Below are 19,722 nucleotides of genomic sequence, written 5' to 3' on the forward strand. Positions count from 1 at the left end.
TTACACAAGGGGGGGTATAAACACTGTTATCTACAAAGTAGTCTTCTTCTGAAGACGCCGAGTGTTCTACGGTGCTCACGATGCTAAGCTCTTGGTGCTCTTGTGGCCTTACGATGAATCCTTCGATCCGCTCGAGTCTACCCTGGCCACAGGCCAGCCAAATCACAGTTCCACTGGGGGCACCGTCGTGGAGGCCATCAACCACAAGTCCAGCCGGTAGCTGACAGGTTCTAATCAGCGACGCTGGTTAGGCCACCCCACGATCGATACTAAGGTCGCGAACCCTAGTCAGGAGCCTCGTGTGATCCCACAGACCACTCTCCTTGCCACAACACCCCAGTGGTTAAGCGTCTCCACCAGTCAGTCCCGGGTACTACAATCCCTGAACTGCCACGTCACAGGCAGGGTAACACCACAGTGTTCATCCGGGGGGGCGACTCACAGCTGCTGCAGCAAACACTTGGAGACCTGTCGGCTGCCTTGGGTAGACTGATCCAACTTCCATTACAGCAGTCCCAGGTCGACTCTGTAATCAGACACGTCATCAGTAACGATTACACACTAGGGCACGTCACTTACCGGCTCAGACCCAAACGCCCACCTATCCAATCCATAGATGGCGTTGCTGTCTGAGCGCCACCTCACCAGAGGTCAGCAGCGGCTGTGTTATGAGCTGATTAGGACGGGAAACTAGCCCTTGTGGCTGGTATTTCCTGTCCTCACTTGATGGCGCCGTCCATTTGGAGGGGGTTTCGGGAGCTGACCCACAGATGGCGTGGTCGTCACTGCTCCGTGCTCGGACGTTGGGCTCAGGTCCGTAACAGGATGACAATATGAGAACAAAAGCACATTGGACGAGCAGTGTGAAAGGTATCAAGATTCACCATGGATTTTGTCAAGAGACAAATAACCTCAAGGGACATTTGGAAAGCAAGAGATATGCTCGTCCTGAAAATCAGGACATTCCACAAGCAAGTGCATGACTAAGTGGGAAAATGCAGTTTGGACAATAAGGAGCAGGGTGGCATTCCTAGCCAAAGCTATTTCCCACTGCCTATTACAGTGGTAGAAGGAAGGCCAAGGAGATAGTTTACTTTTAAGACCGCATAGTTTGTTATCTGTAACCTCAGAACAACGAGCCTGCCAATGGTCTCAGATCAAGGAATGAATGGCTCGGTAGAAATCTTAATAAAGAATGCCTCTTTTTGGAAATAGGACAAGTGCAGACAGTCTCCTTAATGGAGGTCAGGTCACATTGAATGTTCGCACATTCATTTAAGGTACAGTAATATGTATCAATATGGCTGAAAACCCAGAAAAACTCAACTGTCTTTAATGTGCTAGAGATAAGAAATTGCCAATGTTGAATTTTGATTACCACAGGAATATTTAAGTATAGGTGATTTAGCATTATTCATGCATTATTCACACAAAATGTATCATTTACCATAGGTAGTTTTCATACATTTGTTACTTTTCTCTAGTTCAGGATTAACACGTGTTTTTAAGTGTTAATCCTGTTAATCTCTTTATAAAGCAGTTCTTATATAATTAATCATGTCATTTGATTCCAATTTTTTTTATTTATTTATTTGCAATGTTGTATCCTGTGAATAAACTTGACAAATGTTCTTAAAGATTTTATAAATAATTTGTAAATTTCCCTGTAATTAGTGATACCACCTTGTTCTTTGGTTTAACCTATACATTATTAACGTTTTATTTTTCAGATTACCCATCCTGGAAGATCACGACGATGTAGATGATCCAGTTAATGGTAACGTGTCTTCACTGGTGCTGTCCCGATATCCTCGCTGGTTCACTTTGGGTCACATTGAAACTCAGCAGTGTACTCTTGCCTGCACGATGATAAATGCAGCAAAGAGTAAGTTACATTCTGTATACATATTAAAGTTATTCGTTATCTTGCTTGAGAAAGTTCTTTTGTGCTGGGGCTTTATTATTAATATTTTAGGAAAATATTTTTAACTATTTCATTACCTAGCTTCATTTAGCTGAAAAAGCAATTAAACTTCATACTGATTTACGTTAAGATAATATTACGCATTAATACATTGGTTGATGCTAGACATAAAAAACAGTACAGTATATTAAAAGACGTAATTAGAGTAATCTTGTATATACAGTACAATTATTACTAATTTATTGAAAAATTGGACACAAAATTTCTTTAATTATATGCTGTACACTGTTCATTCTGCCATAAAACTAGCCATAAACAAAGAGCTTTATTTGGAACCAATATTTTGTTGTTACTTGACTTTCATTGTATGACTTCTGTTTTGTATTTTCTCTTCTTGACAAATATATTACCAAATATTTCAGACGATGTTATGCGCTTACGATCAGTTTTGGATGCTGCCTTAAGGAACATTCACAGTTCCTCGCATCTCTTCAAATTAGCTCAGGATGCATTTAGACTTGGCCTTCCTGGAGAAGGCCAGAGAAACTCGCTCCTCCTAAATGCTGCATTGGAATTAGGACTTCAGGTAAAAACCATTTTGATTACTTTTTGTATTTGTTAATTTGATTTATTTGTAGCAAGAACACATTTGCTGATGAAATCTCACCCTATACCAAATAATGATAATAATAATAATAGAAAATTTAGGAGCTTTTCTCTAGCAAAGTACAAAATTCTTTCATGTGTATTTACTGGAGCTAACTTGGGTCACTTATTAGTACATTACTGTAATAGAGGTGCAATGTTATCAAATATAAAAGCAAATGATGTGAGTAGTTTTCTTTTCATCAAGAAAAATGTGTGCTCTGACTTTATTCATATTCTTAATGTCTAGCAGTAGTAGGTCATCTTGTATCACAAAATTATGCACTTTGCTCCCAATTATTGAGATTTCCAGTAATAATTTGGTACAATACATTGATATGTATGTTTCAAGTATTGTATTTAGGTCAGATATTTAGAAATATGAAATATGAAATGCTCTTACTTTTGGACCAGAAATGTAATTATTAATTCAAATATGCAATAAATAATACAACTTTATTTTAGGTTATGCGGATGACTCTTACTTCGCTCAACTGGCGGCGTCGAGAAATGGTTCGTTGGTTGGTTACTTGTGCAACAGAAGTAGGAGTATCGGCTTTAATTTCAATCATGCAGAATTGGTTCACACTATTCACTCCAACTGAAGCAACTGGAGCTGTAGCCTCAACAATCATGAGCCACACAACAGTGATGCGGTTGCAGCTGGATCGTTCCAAGCAAGATGAGCTTGCTGCTTGTGCTAGATCACTAGCTTTGCAGTGTGCTACTAAAGTACGTAGTTTAAACATTTATAATAAATTTATTAAAGCTTTTAGCAGTCAAATAAAAAGTGTTATTAATACATTCTAGAGGCATATGTAACTGAATGAATATTAGTGCTGCACATTATAAAGGCATTTTCTGAATGTTTGCTGTTGTTTCAGGACTCAGCCCTTCAAAGTGTACTTTTTAATTTCTTTACTGTGTTATGAAATAAGTACAACAGAAGAGTTTTGCTATTCCTGTAGTGTTTAGTGCATTTCATGATGGGGATTGGTGTACCCCAAATTTGTTCTACAGTTAATCAGTCAAGCAGATTGCTTACCTATAATAGAGGACAAATCTAGCTCTTATGCCCCTTGTGCATTATATTTTAAATCTAATGTCAAATGCTCCACTGTATCTGCTCTTAATATTGTGGATGGAGAGGGATTGAATATGCTTATTTTATACTGCCCTAAAGAAGCACCAAGAAAGAAACCATGATTACGTGACTTTATGAAACAAATTCCTTATGCAGCAGGCATTGGAAAGATATATCGTGTGATCACATGTTTTACATTTATTTTTAAGGATTTATAACTTGCATTACATTTGTCATAGTTTTTGCTTAAGTGATATATGCCTTTTTTCCCCAGTTATAATTTGCTTCACATTCTCAAAAATGCTTTACCTTAATCATTGCCATATTTATTGTTTTACACTGTTACAGTCATTCTTTGTAGTTAAAGAGCCATTCACTTCTGTTGGAGGTATCTTAGTACAGTATATCTAGCTAAATATTCAGCAGGCTTTTATCACAAGTAATCTTCAACATTTTAAGGTGTTCAGATGGTCAGTAGCTAGAACACCAGGAAACATTTTGCATGCGCAACCGTTATGATAATGCAGAATTACTGCAACGATATTAAATGGTCTAAATAATTGTGATTTATGCTTATTCGACTTTTTTGTTTAGAAAATTTTAAATTATATAATTTTAATTAATTGCATATTTCATCTTTTCAGGACCCACCTAATTGTGCACTGAATGCCTTGACTCTGTGTGAAAGTGATCCAGTATCGTTTGAGACAGCTTACCAAGTAGTTGTGGATGCTGCTGCTCACACCATGTCATCCTCCCAACTCTTCACTATTGCACGATACATGGAACACCGTGGATACCCACACCGCGCTTACACTCTGGCAATGTTGGCCATGCGCAGTGTTCATTTAGCGTATAATCAGGATCCTCATCCGGCAATTAATGATATCCACTGGGCTGTAGCGTTGGCACATTCACTTGGTCGTGCAGAACTCTCCCAACTACTACCAGTGCTCATTAAAAATGTCCAGTGTGCAACTGTGTTATCTGATGTTTTACGACGTTGCTCCTTATCTGCCCCAGGCATGGCATGTCCAGACTCTAAACGTCGGCCAATTAAGCCTCTAGCTTTTGATAAGGCACCTTTACGAGGCCTTCTTGAAGCCACAATCCTGGCTTACATCAACACAACAAATTCTCGCTTGACTCATATTTCACCTAGACACTACCAAGATTTTATTGACTTTTTAACTAAAGCCCATGAAACATTTATGCTTGCCCATGATGGACACATCCAATTTGCACAATTAATTGAAAATATGAAAGTGGCATACAAGGGCAAGAAAAAGTTAATGTGCTTAGTACGGGAACGATTTGGCTGATGTCTAGTGAATCAGTACCAGCGACATTGCAGAAAGTGCTTCAGTAAAATATTAAGTTCTTCCCATTAAACAGCTCAAAAAAATGTCATTATTATAAGTTTTGCATTTTTCAAGGCCAGATGTCCAACTGTGAATAACTGTATAAATAAGTGCTATAAAAGTGGTCTGCTGAGTGGATTAGATTATAATTCAGTGACATTATATTTTGACTTACCCATTTTTTTTTTTAAGTTGACCACAGTGAAGTAGCACTGTAAGTTAATATTTCCTAATTGTTAATTAATTCTCATGGCATGGTACAGAGACTTTTTTTGTGAATAACTGAAAGAACCTTTGTATATTTATCCCTTTTAATATATAATGACTGATAGGTAACATGTACAAGCTCGTGAATTGTTGATAAATCACTATAATTCTGATTTAAAGGTATGTGCAAGTTGAATTACGTGTGCTAAGAACGTAACATAATCCTCATTTTATTTTTAATACTATGTATATTATTTATTCAATTGCTTTTGCAAGTACTGTGTATTTATACCAAAGATTAGTGAGAAACAAATGGGTTAGCACTTTGCATCTAATCCAAAGCTGCAAGCAAACCCAGTAGACAGTGTGATACTATGCTAAGTGGAATCCCACCTCTTATGCCCATATCACGCGGAGTTGGCGCCGTCAGGGACTCCAGTACAAACTACGGCAAAGTTCACGTGCTAAAGAATGTTCAGGCTCGGTAGATATTCTTACCTTATCAGCCAGTGATAAGTCTCAAAACTCTAGAGCAGTCAATCATAACTGGTAAGAAAATTCTGGAGCTTAAGCATTTAGCTTCTGTGGATGCAGCCTATATTGTCAGGCCTCTCTCAGTCTCTACCCTGCAATAGAATATGGGTTGAGGATGCAGATACTGATGCAGATATCTTGGGATTTGGGGTATCTGATCAAAAGATTGAAACTCAATGCAATATATCAAAAGAACTAAATAGGCATTGCAACGTATAATTTGGATATTATGATATTTTTAATTTTGTTAGGTACTGTATACTGTATAAAGCCAAGAAAATTTGAAAAGATTATTAAAATAAAGAACACTAATATGAAAATGTGAGAAAGTTAAAAAAACTCTGCATGCTGATACAGTATTTAAAATTGTGATGTAACTGATACCTGTGATCTTTAGGTATGATTTCAGAAAAGCTCAAAATCCTGTGTTATATGAGCAGTGGATTATCCATACCGAAAGATCACATTGCCTGACCTATACACAAAATATAAACGTCAATATATTGCAGGAGTGACAACCAGTGGAAACATATAGTCGGAAATACTGTGTGCTACTGTAGTGCTGCCTCTCAACAAAAGTTAATTTCCGACGATAATGCACTTTAGTGATCTACCTCCGTATTCTTATGTAGCAAACACAGCCGTGGCCTATGTAGATGGTTGTTTTTGTTTGCTGTCTTGCCATATCTTCAAAAGGTCCAGTGTGTTATGTATATGATCTCATGTCTAAGGACAAAAAAAAAGTCTCTTTCTAGGCTGTAGATTTCCAAGTGTATATATACATATGTGTGTATATATGTGTTTGTATATATATTATATATATATATATATTATATATATTATTATATATATATTATATATATATATTACTATATATATATATTATTATATATATATTATATATATATATTATTATATATATATATAATATATATATATATATAATATATAAATAAAATATATACATACATACATGTATATGTATGTGTGTGTAGTATGTAAGGTGCCACAGTGCCCTAAGGCATGGTTGTTTTTAGGTCTCAGTTAGCATCTTTAACCTTCTAGTGGCTCCAAAACCATTTCTGTGTTCTTGAGTGCTTAAAATTGCTCCTTATTTATGTAGTGTCAACAATGTCAGGAGTATTATTTGTACTTTGTGGAAATGGTTGGTTTCACATTTTTAGCCCATGTTGATTTTTTTTAGTCAAATGAATATAAACTGTTTTTGACACATTGGCAAGCTAATAGTTTAATTAGTGTTATATTAATGAAACTAGTGTTCATGCTTGTTTTTCCTCTTTTTTAAAAGGAATTTTTTTGTTGCTTAGTGTTACTACTGGTATTAAGTTATTTATGTACAAAATACGTTGTGCTGGTTGACACCAGTGCCTCCCCAAAACTTCCAGAATGGCTACGTATTGCACGTGTACACCGCTAGACTCTCAAGTCCTATGTGTGATCTAACAGTGTCCCCTGTAAATAGTAATAATCTCAATAATTTAATGCCCAACTTTGCAAAAGCTTCATGAGCCCAAACTTGATGTGTATTGTCTGTGTATAGGTCTATGTGTACTTCCAACTAGCATACGAGAGCCTTGGGTATTTTTCCATTGGTATAAATGGATACGTTTTGTTGAGTGCAAGTTTTTACCTCTTTTTTTTTTTCAGTTGTTTCTTGTGTGGGCAAGCTATATACAAACATATATATATATATATATATAAAACAAATGAGGTGCAAGAATATTTACTATGGAGGAGTTGTATCTGTAGAAATATTTGTAACGGCAAATAAAAACATTTGCTTGTAACAATGCAGTTGTACATTTAGATGCTGAATGCATCTACTCTGAGTATTTCAGAATTCCAAGAGAGAATCAAGGGTATACACCACTCAGTATTTTAGATAGGTTCTGAATTTTAACCTCTAGTGTGATTGCATCCTATTTATTTCATCATGCCAAATTTGCCTACAGCCTTATGTTATAACAGATCATGTTTAAGCCATAAATCCATAAAGCATATAACCTCATAATAGCACAAGGAATAAAGTTACATCCTTGAGTGATCATTATACATAAAGGAAAGACATTATGTAGGCATGATCAGTAATCATGAGGTCACCGAGTTGTGACAATCTTAGCTAGAGGCATATCACTCAAAAGGTCCTTGTGTCCAAAGCACTGAATTATTCTAACATTTCAATCATTTGCTTAAAATGAAAGTGTAAGATAAAACTGAAGTGCATGTGAATATTGTAAAATGCATGTCAATGCTTGAGACTTGTATAATATATGTAGGAACTTGTACATAGTAGAGTGACATGTTAGGGTCACCATAGTACTAGGTAGGTTATTCTCTCTCTTTATATCTCTTCATCTCAGTCTCTCTTTCTGGGCATACATATTAATCCTCACACCTCTAGAATCCCAGTGGATGCATTTTGTTATGGTACGGTACATCAAACTTGAAAAGTTCATATCTGTTCGGTGATTACTATATTTATAAAAGTTTTAAAGGAAAAATATTTCTTCTTTTACCTGTCTCAGATGTTTTAAGAATTAATTATCTACTGTGTTTTCAAGGCAGTTGTCAAGAAAATTGTTGTTATCCTCATTTAATTCAGTTGTTGTTATTTATATTCGTTCAGAATTATGATACTTTATGATTTCTTTGAAGAAATGTGGTGTGAAAAGTAATGACTTATAATTCAAACTTGGTAATCTATGTGAGTGATTGAAAGTGTGTGAAACTGAATGGACACTTAGATGTGAAAGTTTGTTTACATTTTTTGTTAATTAAATAAGAATGTTTGGTAAGTGTCCATTGCTAAACTGTTCCATTAACATTATTTGTTTAGAATTATTTATCGTGTGATTCACAAAATTTTAATTAAGGCATACAGGATCTTTGCAAAGCCATATGCAAGTGTGTACAGTACAAGTGGATGACGTAAATAAGAATTTTGTTCTTGTTTTTATTTAAGTTATGCAGATATCCCCACCCCACCAATTTTATCCCACCCATCCTTATCCATTTCCTCTTTCAAAACTCCCAACCCATTTTTGTCCTGTCATGATTATTGTTTCTGCCATTTTTTACATTTGTATTAAAGACTTTACAAGGAGAAATTATTTTATTATCCTCTTGCTGCATTTGAATATAAAATGTGCACATGTATGAACTATTATGTTATTACTTCCATTTTAAATACAGTATTTAGTGACATAAGATGTATGAACTTCACCACTCAACAGTCAGTAGAGCAAACCAACCCTGTAGACCCTGTAATGATGTTAAGGTAAGATAATTATGAGGAGAAAGCACCAAGGCAGTATGCCTATATATCGTTTTGAAGGGATATGAGGACAAGAAACCAAGATAGGATAGTAAAGGAACGGTGCCCAACCACTTGGAACTGGAAGTCAAACACTGACCCTGTATCTTACAAGACTGCTGTACTATTTTCTTCCCATTAAAAGTCAAACATTATGATCAGGGCCTTTGTTTATGTATAAAAACATGAACATAATGTATCGAAACCGTCAAAAGAGACTTCCTGTTTTCTGATGACCATGCCCTCAACACCAGCACAGCAAATGATGCAGCACGAAATGGACTGCTTGCAAGCCTACGATAACTTTGGTCTCATCATCAACGCCAAAAAGACAAGATGTACCAACCTGCACCTGGAACACCCTTCCAGGAACCACACATCACTGTCAAAGGCAGAACCTGCAGTCAGTCGACAACTCCACCGATCTTGGCACCATACTTTCAAGAGCGGTGAACATAGATACATTAGTCCAGCACTGCCTTTGGAAGGTTTCATGAGGGCCTGGAAGTTTGGGAGATGAGAGGCCTCAGCCTTACCAACAAACTGAAGGGCAACTGTGCGGTGGTCTCCAGCATAACCTGGAATGTCTACAGCAGACACGCCAAACGGGTAAATCACTTTCACTTGAGCTGTCTGCAGACATCAGGAGGCAGGACAAAATCCCAGACATAGATGTCCTGGAAGGGGGCTGGTATTCCCAGAAAACTCAGGCCAAATGGGCAGGTCATGTTGTCAAAAGTGCCTGACAACCGATGGCCAAATGGTAAATTATCTCTTGACATGTTCATTTGGGGGCAGAAGAAACGTTTCAAGGACTGCCTTAAGATGACCCTTAAAGACATGGACCTCAACTCCAATACTTGTGAGTCACTTGCTCAGGATCGTCCAACCTACGAAAAGCAGTCACCACAGAAGGCTCGTGGGGCAGAGAATAGACAGACTGCAGAGGCCCAAAGGAAACATGATGTACAGTATGCAAAGCTAGAGCAACCTCCACTTCTGCCGTAACTCCACAAATGCTTCACCCACCTACAACAAATACAAATAATCGCCAACAGAACTTAAACACCAGACTAAACCCATGCTTAATTATACATTGAACTTTAATGTATGTTACTATTAATTTATATATGGAATAAAAAAATTAATACACTACGTTAAAATTGATGAATTCCTTAAGACAGGTCGGGGCCGTGGGGCAGTGCATGTGTCTGGGGTGATCCAGGAGGGTGGTCCGGTTGTGTTGTCCTGCCACAAAGCCTTTCTCATATCTGTATCGCGCTACTGTATTGTGATTTCATTGTACTGTATATCTGAACTATGTTCTGACTAAAGTATACTTGCTGATTGGCCGGTCAGCTACTGTGATATAGCTGACTGGCTAAGGCTAACTAACTCAAGCAAACCACCAATCCCAATTTTTTTCCCCAATCTAGTGCATATTGTTTGTTAAAGTCGGTGTTCCGTCGTTAAAAGAAGACAGCCGCAATTGGTACGTATTGTCTTGGATTTATTTCGTACAGACAAAATATCATATTCCGTCTCCTAAAAATCTACTCCATCATAAAAGGTTTCTCTGCAAATAACGAAAACCCAATTACAAAAATGTGATCATCGCCTCAACGTCTTTCTTTAACGAGAAAGTCGACAATACTTATGCAAGAGGAAGATCGAGTAGACAAAGTAAAGCAAGGATGTGAACAACGACAATTAGTTGAGAGGAGTAAGGCTTGCCAAAGTAATCAGTCTGGCCACATTCATGGTCCATGTTTACACCAACTCTTGTCACGCGTTAAACGTAGCCATGTTGCCCAGGTCTTATATTCTTAAACTTAACAACTATATCAAACTTTGTATTACTTGAGTAGTATTCTTATATAACTCCTTCCCCACTATTGCCTGTGATATACTAAAACTTTGTAATCATGAATTCTCATAATGGTAGTGTCATATTTGTATAGTTTCATACGACAGGTGTTGAAAACAGACTTATAGCTCCTGTTGAGACTATATGTAATGTTTTCACCGAGTGGGCGCAAACGTTATTCACTAAACGATCGACATCCCAATGGGGACTTCTGGAAGATACAGTTTCGGTTGTAAAATGTACATATTTATGTATATGCTCTGTCATCAATATTCAACATCAAACGTTACCCGCTGCTGTGACCTGGACACAGTAACATGTGTAACAAGATTGTATCCGCATTCCACTCCTCGAGTAACCGGTCTTGCATAATGTGTGACACCCGAGAGGGAGAGGAGTGTTTTCACCTAGATGTGCTTGCAGGGTCGAGCTAGGCTCCTAGTCCTGCCTTCTGAAAGTTCGTTGATTAATGCAATGACTCATTTATTAAGCCTTTGTCATATTTACATTTAAAATTTTGAACTGAATTTGTTTCAACGACTTCTGCATTTAGCCTATTCGATTTACCTACAGCTCCTAACACTGAAAAGTTCTTCCTGATGTCTCTATATTTGTGGTATATAGCAAGATACAAGGAAATTGTGTCTGATCAATTGTGCGTGTCAGGGAACTAGCTGGCTTGACGTACATTGATTTGCGCCTCGTAACACGCTTGGCACGTAGAAGCTGCTCCCGTGGAGTGCCATGTTCTGTGGTGCCAATGTGGAGTACCGTAGTAGAGCCTTGGGTCTGCTGATGGGGCCATGATACAGATGAGGTACGGCTGATGGGCGTGCTCCTGGTAGAGAAAGTTATCTCAAAGTGGTGATTTCCTTGGTACAGTAGTTGAGTTTTTGCTGATTGATCTTGCAGTTAGGTATAGCAAACTATCCATTCCTAAGTTATTGTGCCCAATCCTAGCCTATTACACTATTAGGTTATTTTGGTTTTTGCATGTAATATTAACGATTGTGTAACTAACTTCACATGATTGTCACTTGCTTAGTTAACTGAACTATTGGGTTCTGTTCCTGAACCTAATATGTTTTTGTAAGCCGTCCACCACCGCCCACGGGATGGGTATGGGGTGCATAATAAATAACTGAAATAAATTAATGCTTCAATGACGCATTTACATTTCGAGGTGAAATTGCCCAACCTTGATTTCCTGGGCAGATGCATTGGCTGGCAACTGTTAGGTAGGATCAACTCTTCCATAAATACCCGTTACAAACTCAGAAGCGAGTTCTGGCGGCCGTGTTGACAACAGCTGTCTCGATAACTTCGTCTCAGATCACTACTGAGATTTAGCAAGGCAGAAGTTGTTCAACACACTGGATGTAGCTTTACTGAAACCAAGATGAGTTATAAAACTCTTAACACAGTAGGAATGTCCCTAAACAAATATTAAACAAATATACCTGGCAAGATGCCCAGAGAAGCTGTTGAATATAAAGTCTTCAATTTAATCAAATCGTGTTATGTTAAATATTTTTTTTTTGAATATATTGTTTTACACACAATTGTATTTATATATCTGATATGAATTGATATTATGAGAATGGACTCATTCTATATAATGAATGAATTATTGAAATTCAAATTTGAATTATTTGATCGAACCTAATATAACTAATTCAATAATTCATGTTATTAATATAATATAATAATATTAATTGGAATAAATCAATTTGGATAGTAAGAAATATTTTAAATAATGACAAATGACTGCCTATTTGTTCTAGAAAAAAGATGTGAGTGCACATAACCATTTGCCTACATACATGCAAATATATGTACAGAGATGAACTGCCTATTCAAATCACATCACCGATTATTTATCAGTTGTGGTTCGTTACCTAGAGAGAATTATGAGACGAACGGAAGAGGTTTTCAGTAGCTCCATAATGGTCCGAGCGGCAGGTGGCGAGACAGTGCTCCGGCTAGATGATGCTGCGGGAATTTAGAACCACTTGTTGACGGATCACAGAGGTGGGTAATGAAGGTGTTTCATTTTTCTTAGGAGCTACTCCTGGGGATGTTGCTTAGGCGGTCGATGAGTATTTATTACTCGTCTCCGAAATAGGTGGGTAAGGTGGATCTTCTCTTTTCTGTGACTGAGGTGGTCATCCAGCCAGGCTTTAACATACAATATACTGAGATTTATTTCACCGAGAAACTGTAGGATGTGACAAGAGCCCAGCTCTCCTGACCCCGGCTGGTACTCATGCGATTACTTTGTAATCCGTCCCCCGTCAACATTTAAATTACCAGAAACATGTGTGTAAAAACTTGCCAGCTAACCATAGCTCGGAGTTGCTAGTGTGTTACCACAGGGCTCCTTGGAGACCGAGAAGCTGAAATGTCTTTGATAGAGGAGATTCAATGGTCCAATAAATTAATGGTATGATAGGGATATATGCTACGTGTATGATCATTGTGAGGACCCTAGTACATATTTGTTTACACATTTGATGAATTTAGACAATACAAAATCTGTCAAAGATATTAACTTGGGAGTAGCGAGCAAGTAGGCTACGGCCTCGACTGTGTGCGTGTCTACAAGCTCTCATTCCACCCATTGTTACCCGCTGACAACGGTGTATTGCAACACAACATTTCGTTCCATTATAGAATAAAATGACTGTGTAATTTAACAATTAGGCGAATGGACTGTGTAATTTATTTTAGCTTTGTACTTCTATACAATTTATTTAATACTATAGTCAAGTGACGTACCTACAGCATGAACCCCTTGCACCAGTATTCTCGCAGCTCTCCGAGGTAGACCTCTATTGCTAGCTATTTCCAAACAACGGTCATGTTAGACTGGCAGTGGGACCGCAGATTAGTGGTGCCTGTTGACCAGTTGGTCATGGGGGCTCCCAGGTGACCGTCACGTCGTGAGAGGCTGTGTTTGTGGTCAAGCAGAGGAATACATTGTGACGTCACCTCATGATATGACTCTTACACTGTAAGTTTCAGAAGCTGAGTTGAATTAAATAAGGATGAGAGAGTAATGACTGTGATGGCGCCTTATGGTGATTAATATGGATAACTCAATTGATATTAACTTTGAAATACTCTCTATTTTGACCCTAAATCTGAGAAATATATGTTTAGTGTTGTATACTCCTGCTGCTAGACCTCACTTCCTTGTAAATTACCGATAGGTAAGTACAGCAGTCAAAAGTCGTTTCTGTGTAGATATTTCAATTTCCTCACACTGACTTTGTCTATTATACTCTCTCTCTCTCTCTCTCTCTCTCTCTCTCTCTCTGTATTTACTATTTGTGCCTGCAGAATCGAGCTATTAGCCCTTGGACCCCGCCTTTCTAACCAATTTATTTTTACTATATTATGGCTACAGTATTACATATATATATCTTAACACACGCACACACACATACATCCCCAGAAAGTAGCCCGTAGCAGCTGTCTAACTCACAGGTACCTATTTACTGCTAGATGAACAGAACAATCAGCTTGAAAGAAACTCTGCCCATTTGTTTCTGTCTCGGCCGAAACTCCCTCTCTCTCTTTCTGTGTGTGTTTTGTCTCTCCATCTTCGATTTTTCGCAGGTTATTTTTTCAACTCTTTTTTTTTTTTTTCTTCAAACCCAAGCTTGAAAAATTTAGGGGAAAATCGAGCGTCATTCAGCTGAGTGAGGAGGAAGACGTGGTAATGTTTACCCATGAACGGGAGAGCTGAGCAGGGCAAAAACTTCATGGGTATTTGACCCGTGGAGTTCCCCACCTTAGGCTGTGGGTGCTTTCACCCTTCCCATGATCTTCTGCGTCACTCTACACATTTGACTACTCTATGGCATTTATTCTGTTATTTAATGTTAATTATTTAATAACTTATCACAATATGTATTGAGTATTAAAATTATATCTTGTTGTTGGAAGGGTATGTGCGTAGCGGGTTTGTATAGAAATTTTGGGCATACATGATCAGAAGCCGTCATGAGCATGCGTGACCAGAGCCAGACATTGTACACCTTACCTGGCCAGATGGACACGGTGAGTGCTTGCCCACCCCGCTCCAGCTTATATATATATATATATATATATATATATATATATATATATATATATATATATATATATATATATATATATATATATATATATATATATATATATGCGAACAAGCCTGAATGGTCCCCAGGACAATATGCAACTGAATATATATATATATATATATATATATATATATATATATATATATATATATATATATATATATACATATATATATACACAACTTTAGAACACTTTCCCACCAGGAGACTCGAACCCTAGCCAGCACAGAAGCCTTCCAGCAACTGGCATAACAGGTACGCCTTAACCCGCTCCACCACATACTTCACTCTCGTGTTTAGGAGAGTTGTGCCATATATATATATATATATATATATATATATATATATATATATATATATATATATATATATATATATATATATATATATAGTATATAAACCCGATTTTATTTTATTGCAAATATTATATTCTGGGTAAATCATAATTACGAGTAGGATCTAAGACAAATATGGCCCCCCTCTAACCTTTCCTTTCTTACACTATCAAAATAAGAGATTCAAAGTTGCGTGATATGTGTGTACGAGGTGTGTGTGTGTGTGTGTGTGTGTGTGTGTGTGTGTGTGTGTGTGTGTGTGTGTGTGTGTGTGTGTGTGTGTATGTGTGTGTGTGTGTGTGTGTGTGTGTGTGTGTGTGTGTGTGTGTGTGTGTGTGACATCACCATGACGTCATAACGTTAATGCTGGTACAGGTTTTGGATCCAACAGATGATACTGAGCGAGTGTGCGGGGGTGCGTGAGAGGGGCAGGCGCCTCATTACCTGTTGTTGTTGTTATAGATTCAGCTACTCGGAACAAGTTTCAAGTAGCACGGGCTATGGTGAGCCCGTAACTTACCTGGCACAGGAGCGGGGCAAGTAGCACAGGCTATGGTGAGCCCGTAGTGGACTTACCTGGCACAAGAGCCTCATCACCACTACTGCGGTGTCAGCGCCGCATATAGTACTTGGCTCCTGCTCACCTCCCAGAATTGCCCAATGTACTCAGGGTGTAGTCCAACTATAGTGTTGTGTAGTGTCTGGGTATGATTTCTGGCAGCTTGCGCGTGGTGTTCCTTGAATATACACCATGAACGCTCGTTTGCTCTCCAACATGCAAACTGGACATTATTTTGTAGGATGGATATCGTCCGTAATTACTAGATTATATCTCCATCTGTGTTTATACATTCGCTGTTTATATTTTATGCTGTTTCGAGTATGTATAACTATGTATTTCTCTCTGTGTGAATTCTTTCTCTCGGCTCGCGAAAGTGACGTTCTGTCCCGTTTTCTGTTTTGGCTCCTCTGGCTTAGGCTGTTAGATCAGGAAATAACACTTTCAATTAACGGTTTTCATGACGTTTTGAAACATTAGGAGAACTTCCTGCCTTGGAAAACTTGCCTTTTTCGAAAAAATCCAAATATATTATAAATTAATTTTCATTTTCAAATTACTGCCATTTTTTGGCCGTAGCGTAACGAGCGAAAAGCGACGCAATTTGATAGTCCCAAGGTTCTGGGTTCGATCCCCGGTGGAGGCGGAAACAAACGAGCAGAGTTTATTTCACCCTGAGGCGTCTGTTCATCTAACAGTAAATAGATATCTGGGAGTTAGACAGCTGCTCCGGGCTGCTTCCTGGGGATATATAACAAAAAGGAGGCCTGGTCGAGGACCGGGCCTCGGGGACGCTCAGCCCCCGAAATCATCTCAAGATAACCTAATTAATCTGATACACAGTCTTCCCTCAATGAAGAGAGGTGATATGGAACATTTTGTAATTTCATTCGGGAAAATATTTCCCGGCGGGGGGGGGGGGGGGGAGGGAGGGGGGGAGACAACGTGGACTGAGAATCAATAAAGTGTATGGAAAAGTACGCATGCGCACTCGCCAATTGTCCCTTGTGACTGCCGGTTGTTAATATAATTATATATATAATATATTTTCGGGCTTGAGGTGATATTAAGTGTATGTAGCTCCGTCAGCATTTCCTTAACCTCAGTCTCAATACAAAAGTAAGTCTTGGAGCGTACTGTAATTGTTCTTAATACAGTTACTTGTAGAGACTGGAGACTGGAGGTGGGGGGGGGGACCCCCTCTCTACTGCACTACAGTCTGCTGACCTTACTCACTCCTCTGTCTACCTCACTCTACCGTCTACCTCACTACGAGTTTCTTTACATATCTTGGTGTTCAGCTTCCACAGATGTCCTCTTGTCATATCAATTTAAGAGAAAATACTATTTATTGTTAATTAAAAATGTTAACACAGTTAAACTGAGAGGAGCTCCTCCCAGTTTAGCTATGTTAACATTTTTAATAGTTAAATAGTATTTTTTTTTAAATTGAGAGGTGATATGACTATTAGACTGCGCTAAGAAGTGAAATGGTAGGCAGTTTTAAATGTTGATATGACAGAGCCCAATAGGTTTTGGAACCTAATACTCTAATCGCTTAAGAGCTGAGACGCGGGACCCAAGAGTCGTGGCTCATCTAGTCCAAATACAACTAGGTGAGTACTGAGAGCTACAACTTAAAGCAAACTTAAAGCTGGCAGACTGTTGTGTGTCATGACCTTCACTGGTCCCGCCCTGGCCCGTCTCCTGCTGGTCCCGCCCTGGCTGGTCTCCTGCTGGTCCCGCCCTGGCCCGTCTCCTGCTGGTCCCGCCCTGGCCCGTCTCCTGCTGGTCCCGCCCTGGCCCGTCTCCTGCTGGTCCCGCCCTGGCTGGTCTCCTGCTGGTCCCGCCCTGGCTGGTCTCCTGCTGGTCCCGCCCTGGCCCGTCTCCTGCTGGTCCCGCCCTGGCCCGTCTCCTGCTGGTCCCGCCCTGGCCCGTCTCCTGCTGGTCCCGCCCTGGCCCGTCTCCTGCTGGTCCCGCCCTGGCCCGTCTCCTGCTGGTCCCGCCCTGGCCCGTCTCCTGCTGGTCCCGCCCTGGCCCGTCTCCTGCTGGTCTCCTGCTGGTCCTGCCCTGGCTCGTCTCCTGCTGGTCCCGCCCTGGCTGGTCTCCTGCTGGTCCCGCCCTGGCTAGTCTCCTGCTGGTCCCGCCCTGGCCCGTCTCCTGCTGGTCCTGCCCTGGCCCGTCTCCTGCTGGTCTCCTGCTGGTCCCGCCCTGGCTGGTCTCCTGCTGGTCCCGCCCTGGCTCGTCTCCTGCTGGTCCCGCCCTGGCTGGTCTCCTGCTGGTCCCGCCCTGGCTGGTCTCCTGCTGGTCCCGCCCTGGCTGGTCTCCTGCTGGTCGTGCCCTGGTAACCCCAGTACTGGGCGTACATGACTGGCGTGGTGGTGGACCTGGGAGACTCAACGGGGCTTCCCAGTAGATGTTCAGCGGAAATTATGTTAATAGCTTTGTAAGTTTTCTGAAAGCCAATATTAATGCGAATTGGTTAGGGCCACGGGCTTAGAAATCTATAAACCTTGCTTCAACCTACAGTCAAGAATTCAATTATTCTATTCATTCATACAAGGGCTATTTTGCCCGAAAAGCTATACGTGCTAATGTCTTTACAAGAATGTAAAATCAACTTCATTTTTATGTTCTCTCTTAACCCCCCAATGTACCTTCTTGTATATAAATAAATAAATAAATAAAATTCGTTTTATTTCAGTGTTAAAATATCATACAATGATAAATACTGAATTGGGGTTTTCACAAAATAATGTAATTTATTACGAGGATATTATATGTCACAAATTCATTGTTTCAACGATTTAGAATGGGGATACATATATACGCAAAGATCGTACGTGTGGCAATGGTGGTGCATAGCTTCCCAGTAGGAACTTTTTCCAGCGTGTGAAAATCCCAGTGTGTCTCACTCGGCTCCGGGACGCCGGCGGTGACTGACGGTCGTGGGGGATTTACTATTGCCGGTCTTAACACCTCAAAACCCCTCGAGTTTATACCGAACTTGCATCCAAACGGTGTATGTATGTATATGTGTGTGTGTGTGTATCGTGAATAGTCACGGAACAGGTACAAGCAGCCGCAATTAGTGAATTGGTAGATGATTCAGACCCCCAAGTGTTGTGGAATAGTGACCAGTTAACAATGACCTAACTTGGGAACGTTGGCCGGTGGTCCTAGCCAGCAGTGGTGATCCTAGCCAGCAGTGTGGTGGTCCTAGCCAGCAGTGTGGTGGTCCTAGCCAGGCCTGGGGGGGTGACTGGTTCACGCACCACTAACCAACTGGGTAAGTGTTGGAGAAGTGCTGTTTCAACCTTACCTTTAGTTAATTGATAAATTCCATATAGGGGCCCCGGGGGTATTGTATTAGATCATGGCCCCCGGGGGTATTGTATTAGATCATGGCCCCCGGGGGTATTGTATTAGATCATGGCCCCCGGGGGTATTGTATTAGATCATGGCCTCCTGGGGGTATTGTATTAGATCATGGCCCCCAGGGGTACTGTATTAGATCATGGCCTCCTGGGGGTATTGTATTAGATCATGGCCCCCGGGGGTATTGTATTAGATCATGGCCCCCAGGGGTACTGTATTAGATCATGGCCTCCCGGGGGTATTGTATTAGATCATGGCCTCCCGGGGGTATTGTATTAGATCATGGCCTCCCGGGGGTATTGTATTAGATCATGCCCCCCGGAGTATTGTATTAGATCATGGCCCCCAGGGGTACTGTATTAGATCG

General features: G+C 39.8%; 2 protein-coding genes across 9 annotated transcripts in view; both read left to right on the forward strand.

Moving 5' to 3' along the window:
- The window catches only part of LOC123766173 (zinc finger SWIM domain-containing protein 5), a 255,535-nt gene extending 250,039 nt beyond the window's left edge, over window positions 1-5,496 (forward strand). The window contains exons 12-15 of the mRNA XM_045755106.2: window positions 1,731-1,885; window positions 2,347-2,510; window positions 3,035-3,301; window positions 4,298-5,496. Coding sequence (XP_045611062.1) covers window positions 1,731-1,885; window positions 2,347-2,510; window positions 3,035-3,301; window positions 4,298-4,975 — 1,264 coding nt within the window. The 3' untranslated portion in view covers window positions 4,976-5,496. The remainder of the gene's footprint in view (window positions 1-1,730; window positions 1,886-2,346; window positions 2,511-3,034; window positions 3,302-4,297) is intronic.
- Window positions 5,497-10,302: 4,806 nt separating this feature from the next.
- Window positions 10,303-19,722, forward strand: part of LOC123766172 (bestrophin-4) — a 103,248-nt gene continuing 93,828 nt past the window's right edge. For 6 of the 8 annotated variants that reach the window (XM_069321279.1, XM_045755096.2, XM_045755101.2 and 3 more), the window contains exon 1: window positions 18,876-19,266. The gene's annotated coding sequence lies outside the window, so the exon portion shown is untranslated. Of the gene's footprint in view, window positions 10,582-18,874; window positions 19,267-19,722 lie in introns of those variants that run through there. The other 2 variants (XM_069321278.1, XM_045755098.2) reach the window with 2 other exon arrangements.

Source organism: Procambarus clarkii, chromosome 9 (genome assembly GCF_040958095.1).
Source record: "Procambarus clarkii isolate CNS0578487 chromosome 9, FALCON_Pclarkii_2.0, whole genome shotgun sequence".
Taxonomy (NCBI): Eukaryota; Metazoa; Arthropoda; class Malacostraca; order Decapoda; family Cambaridae; genus Procambarus; species Procambarus clarkii.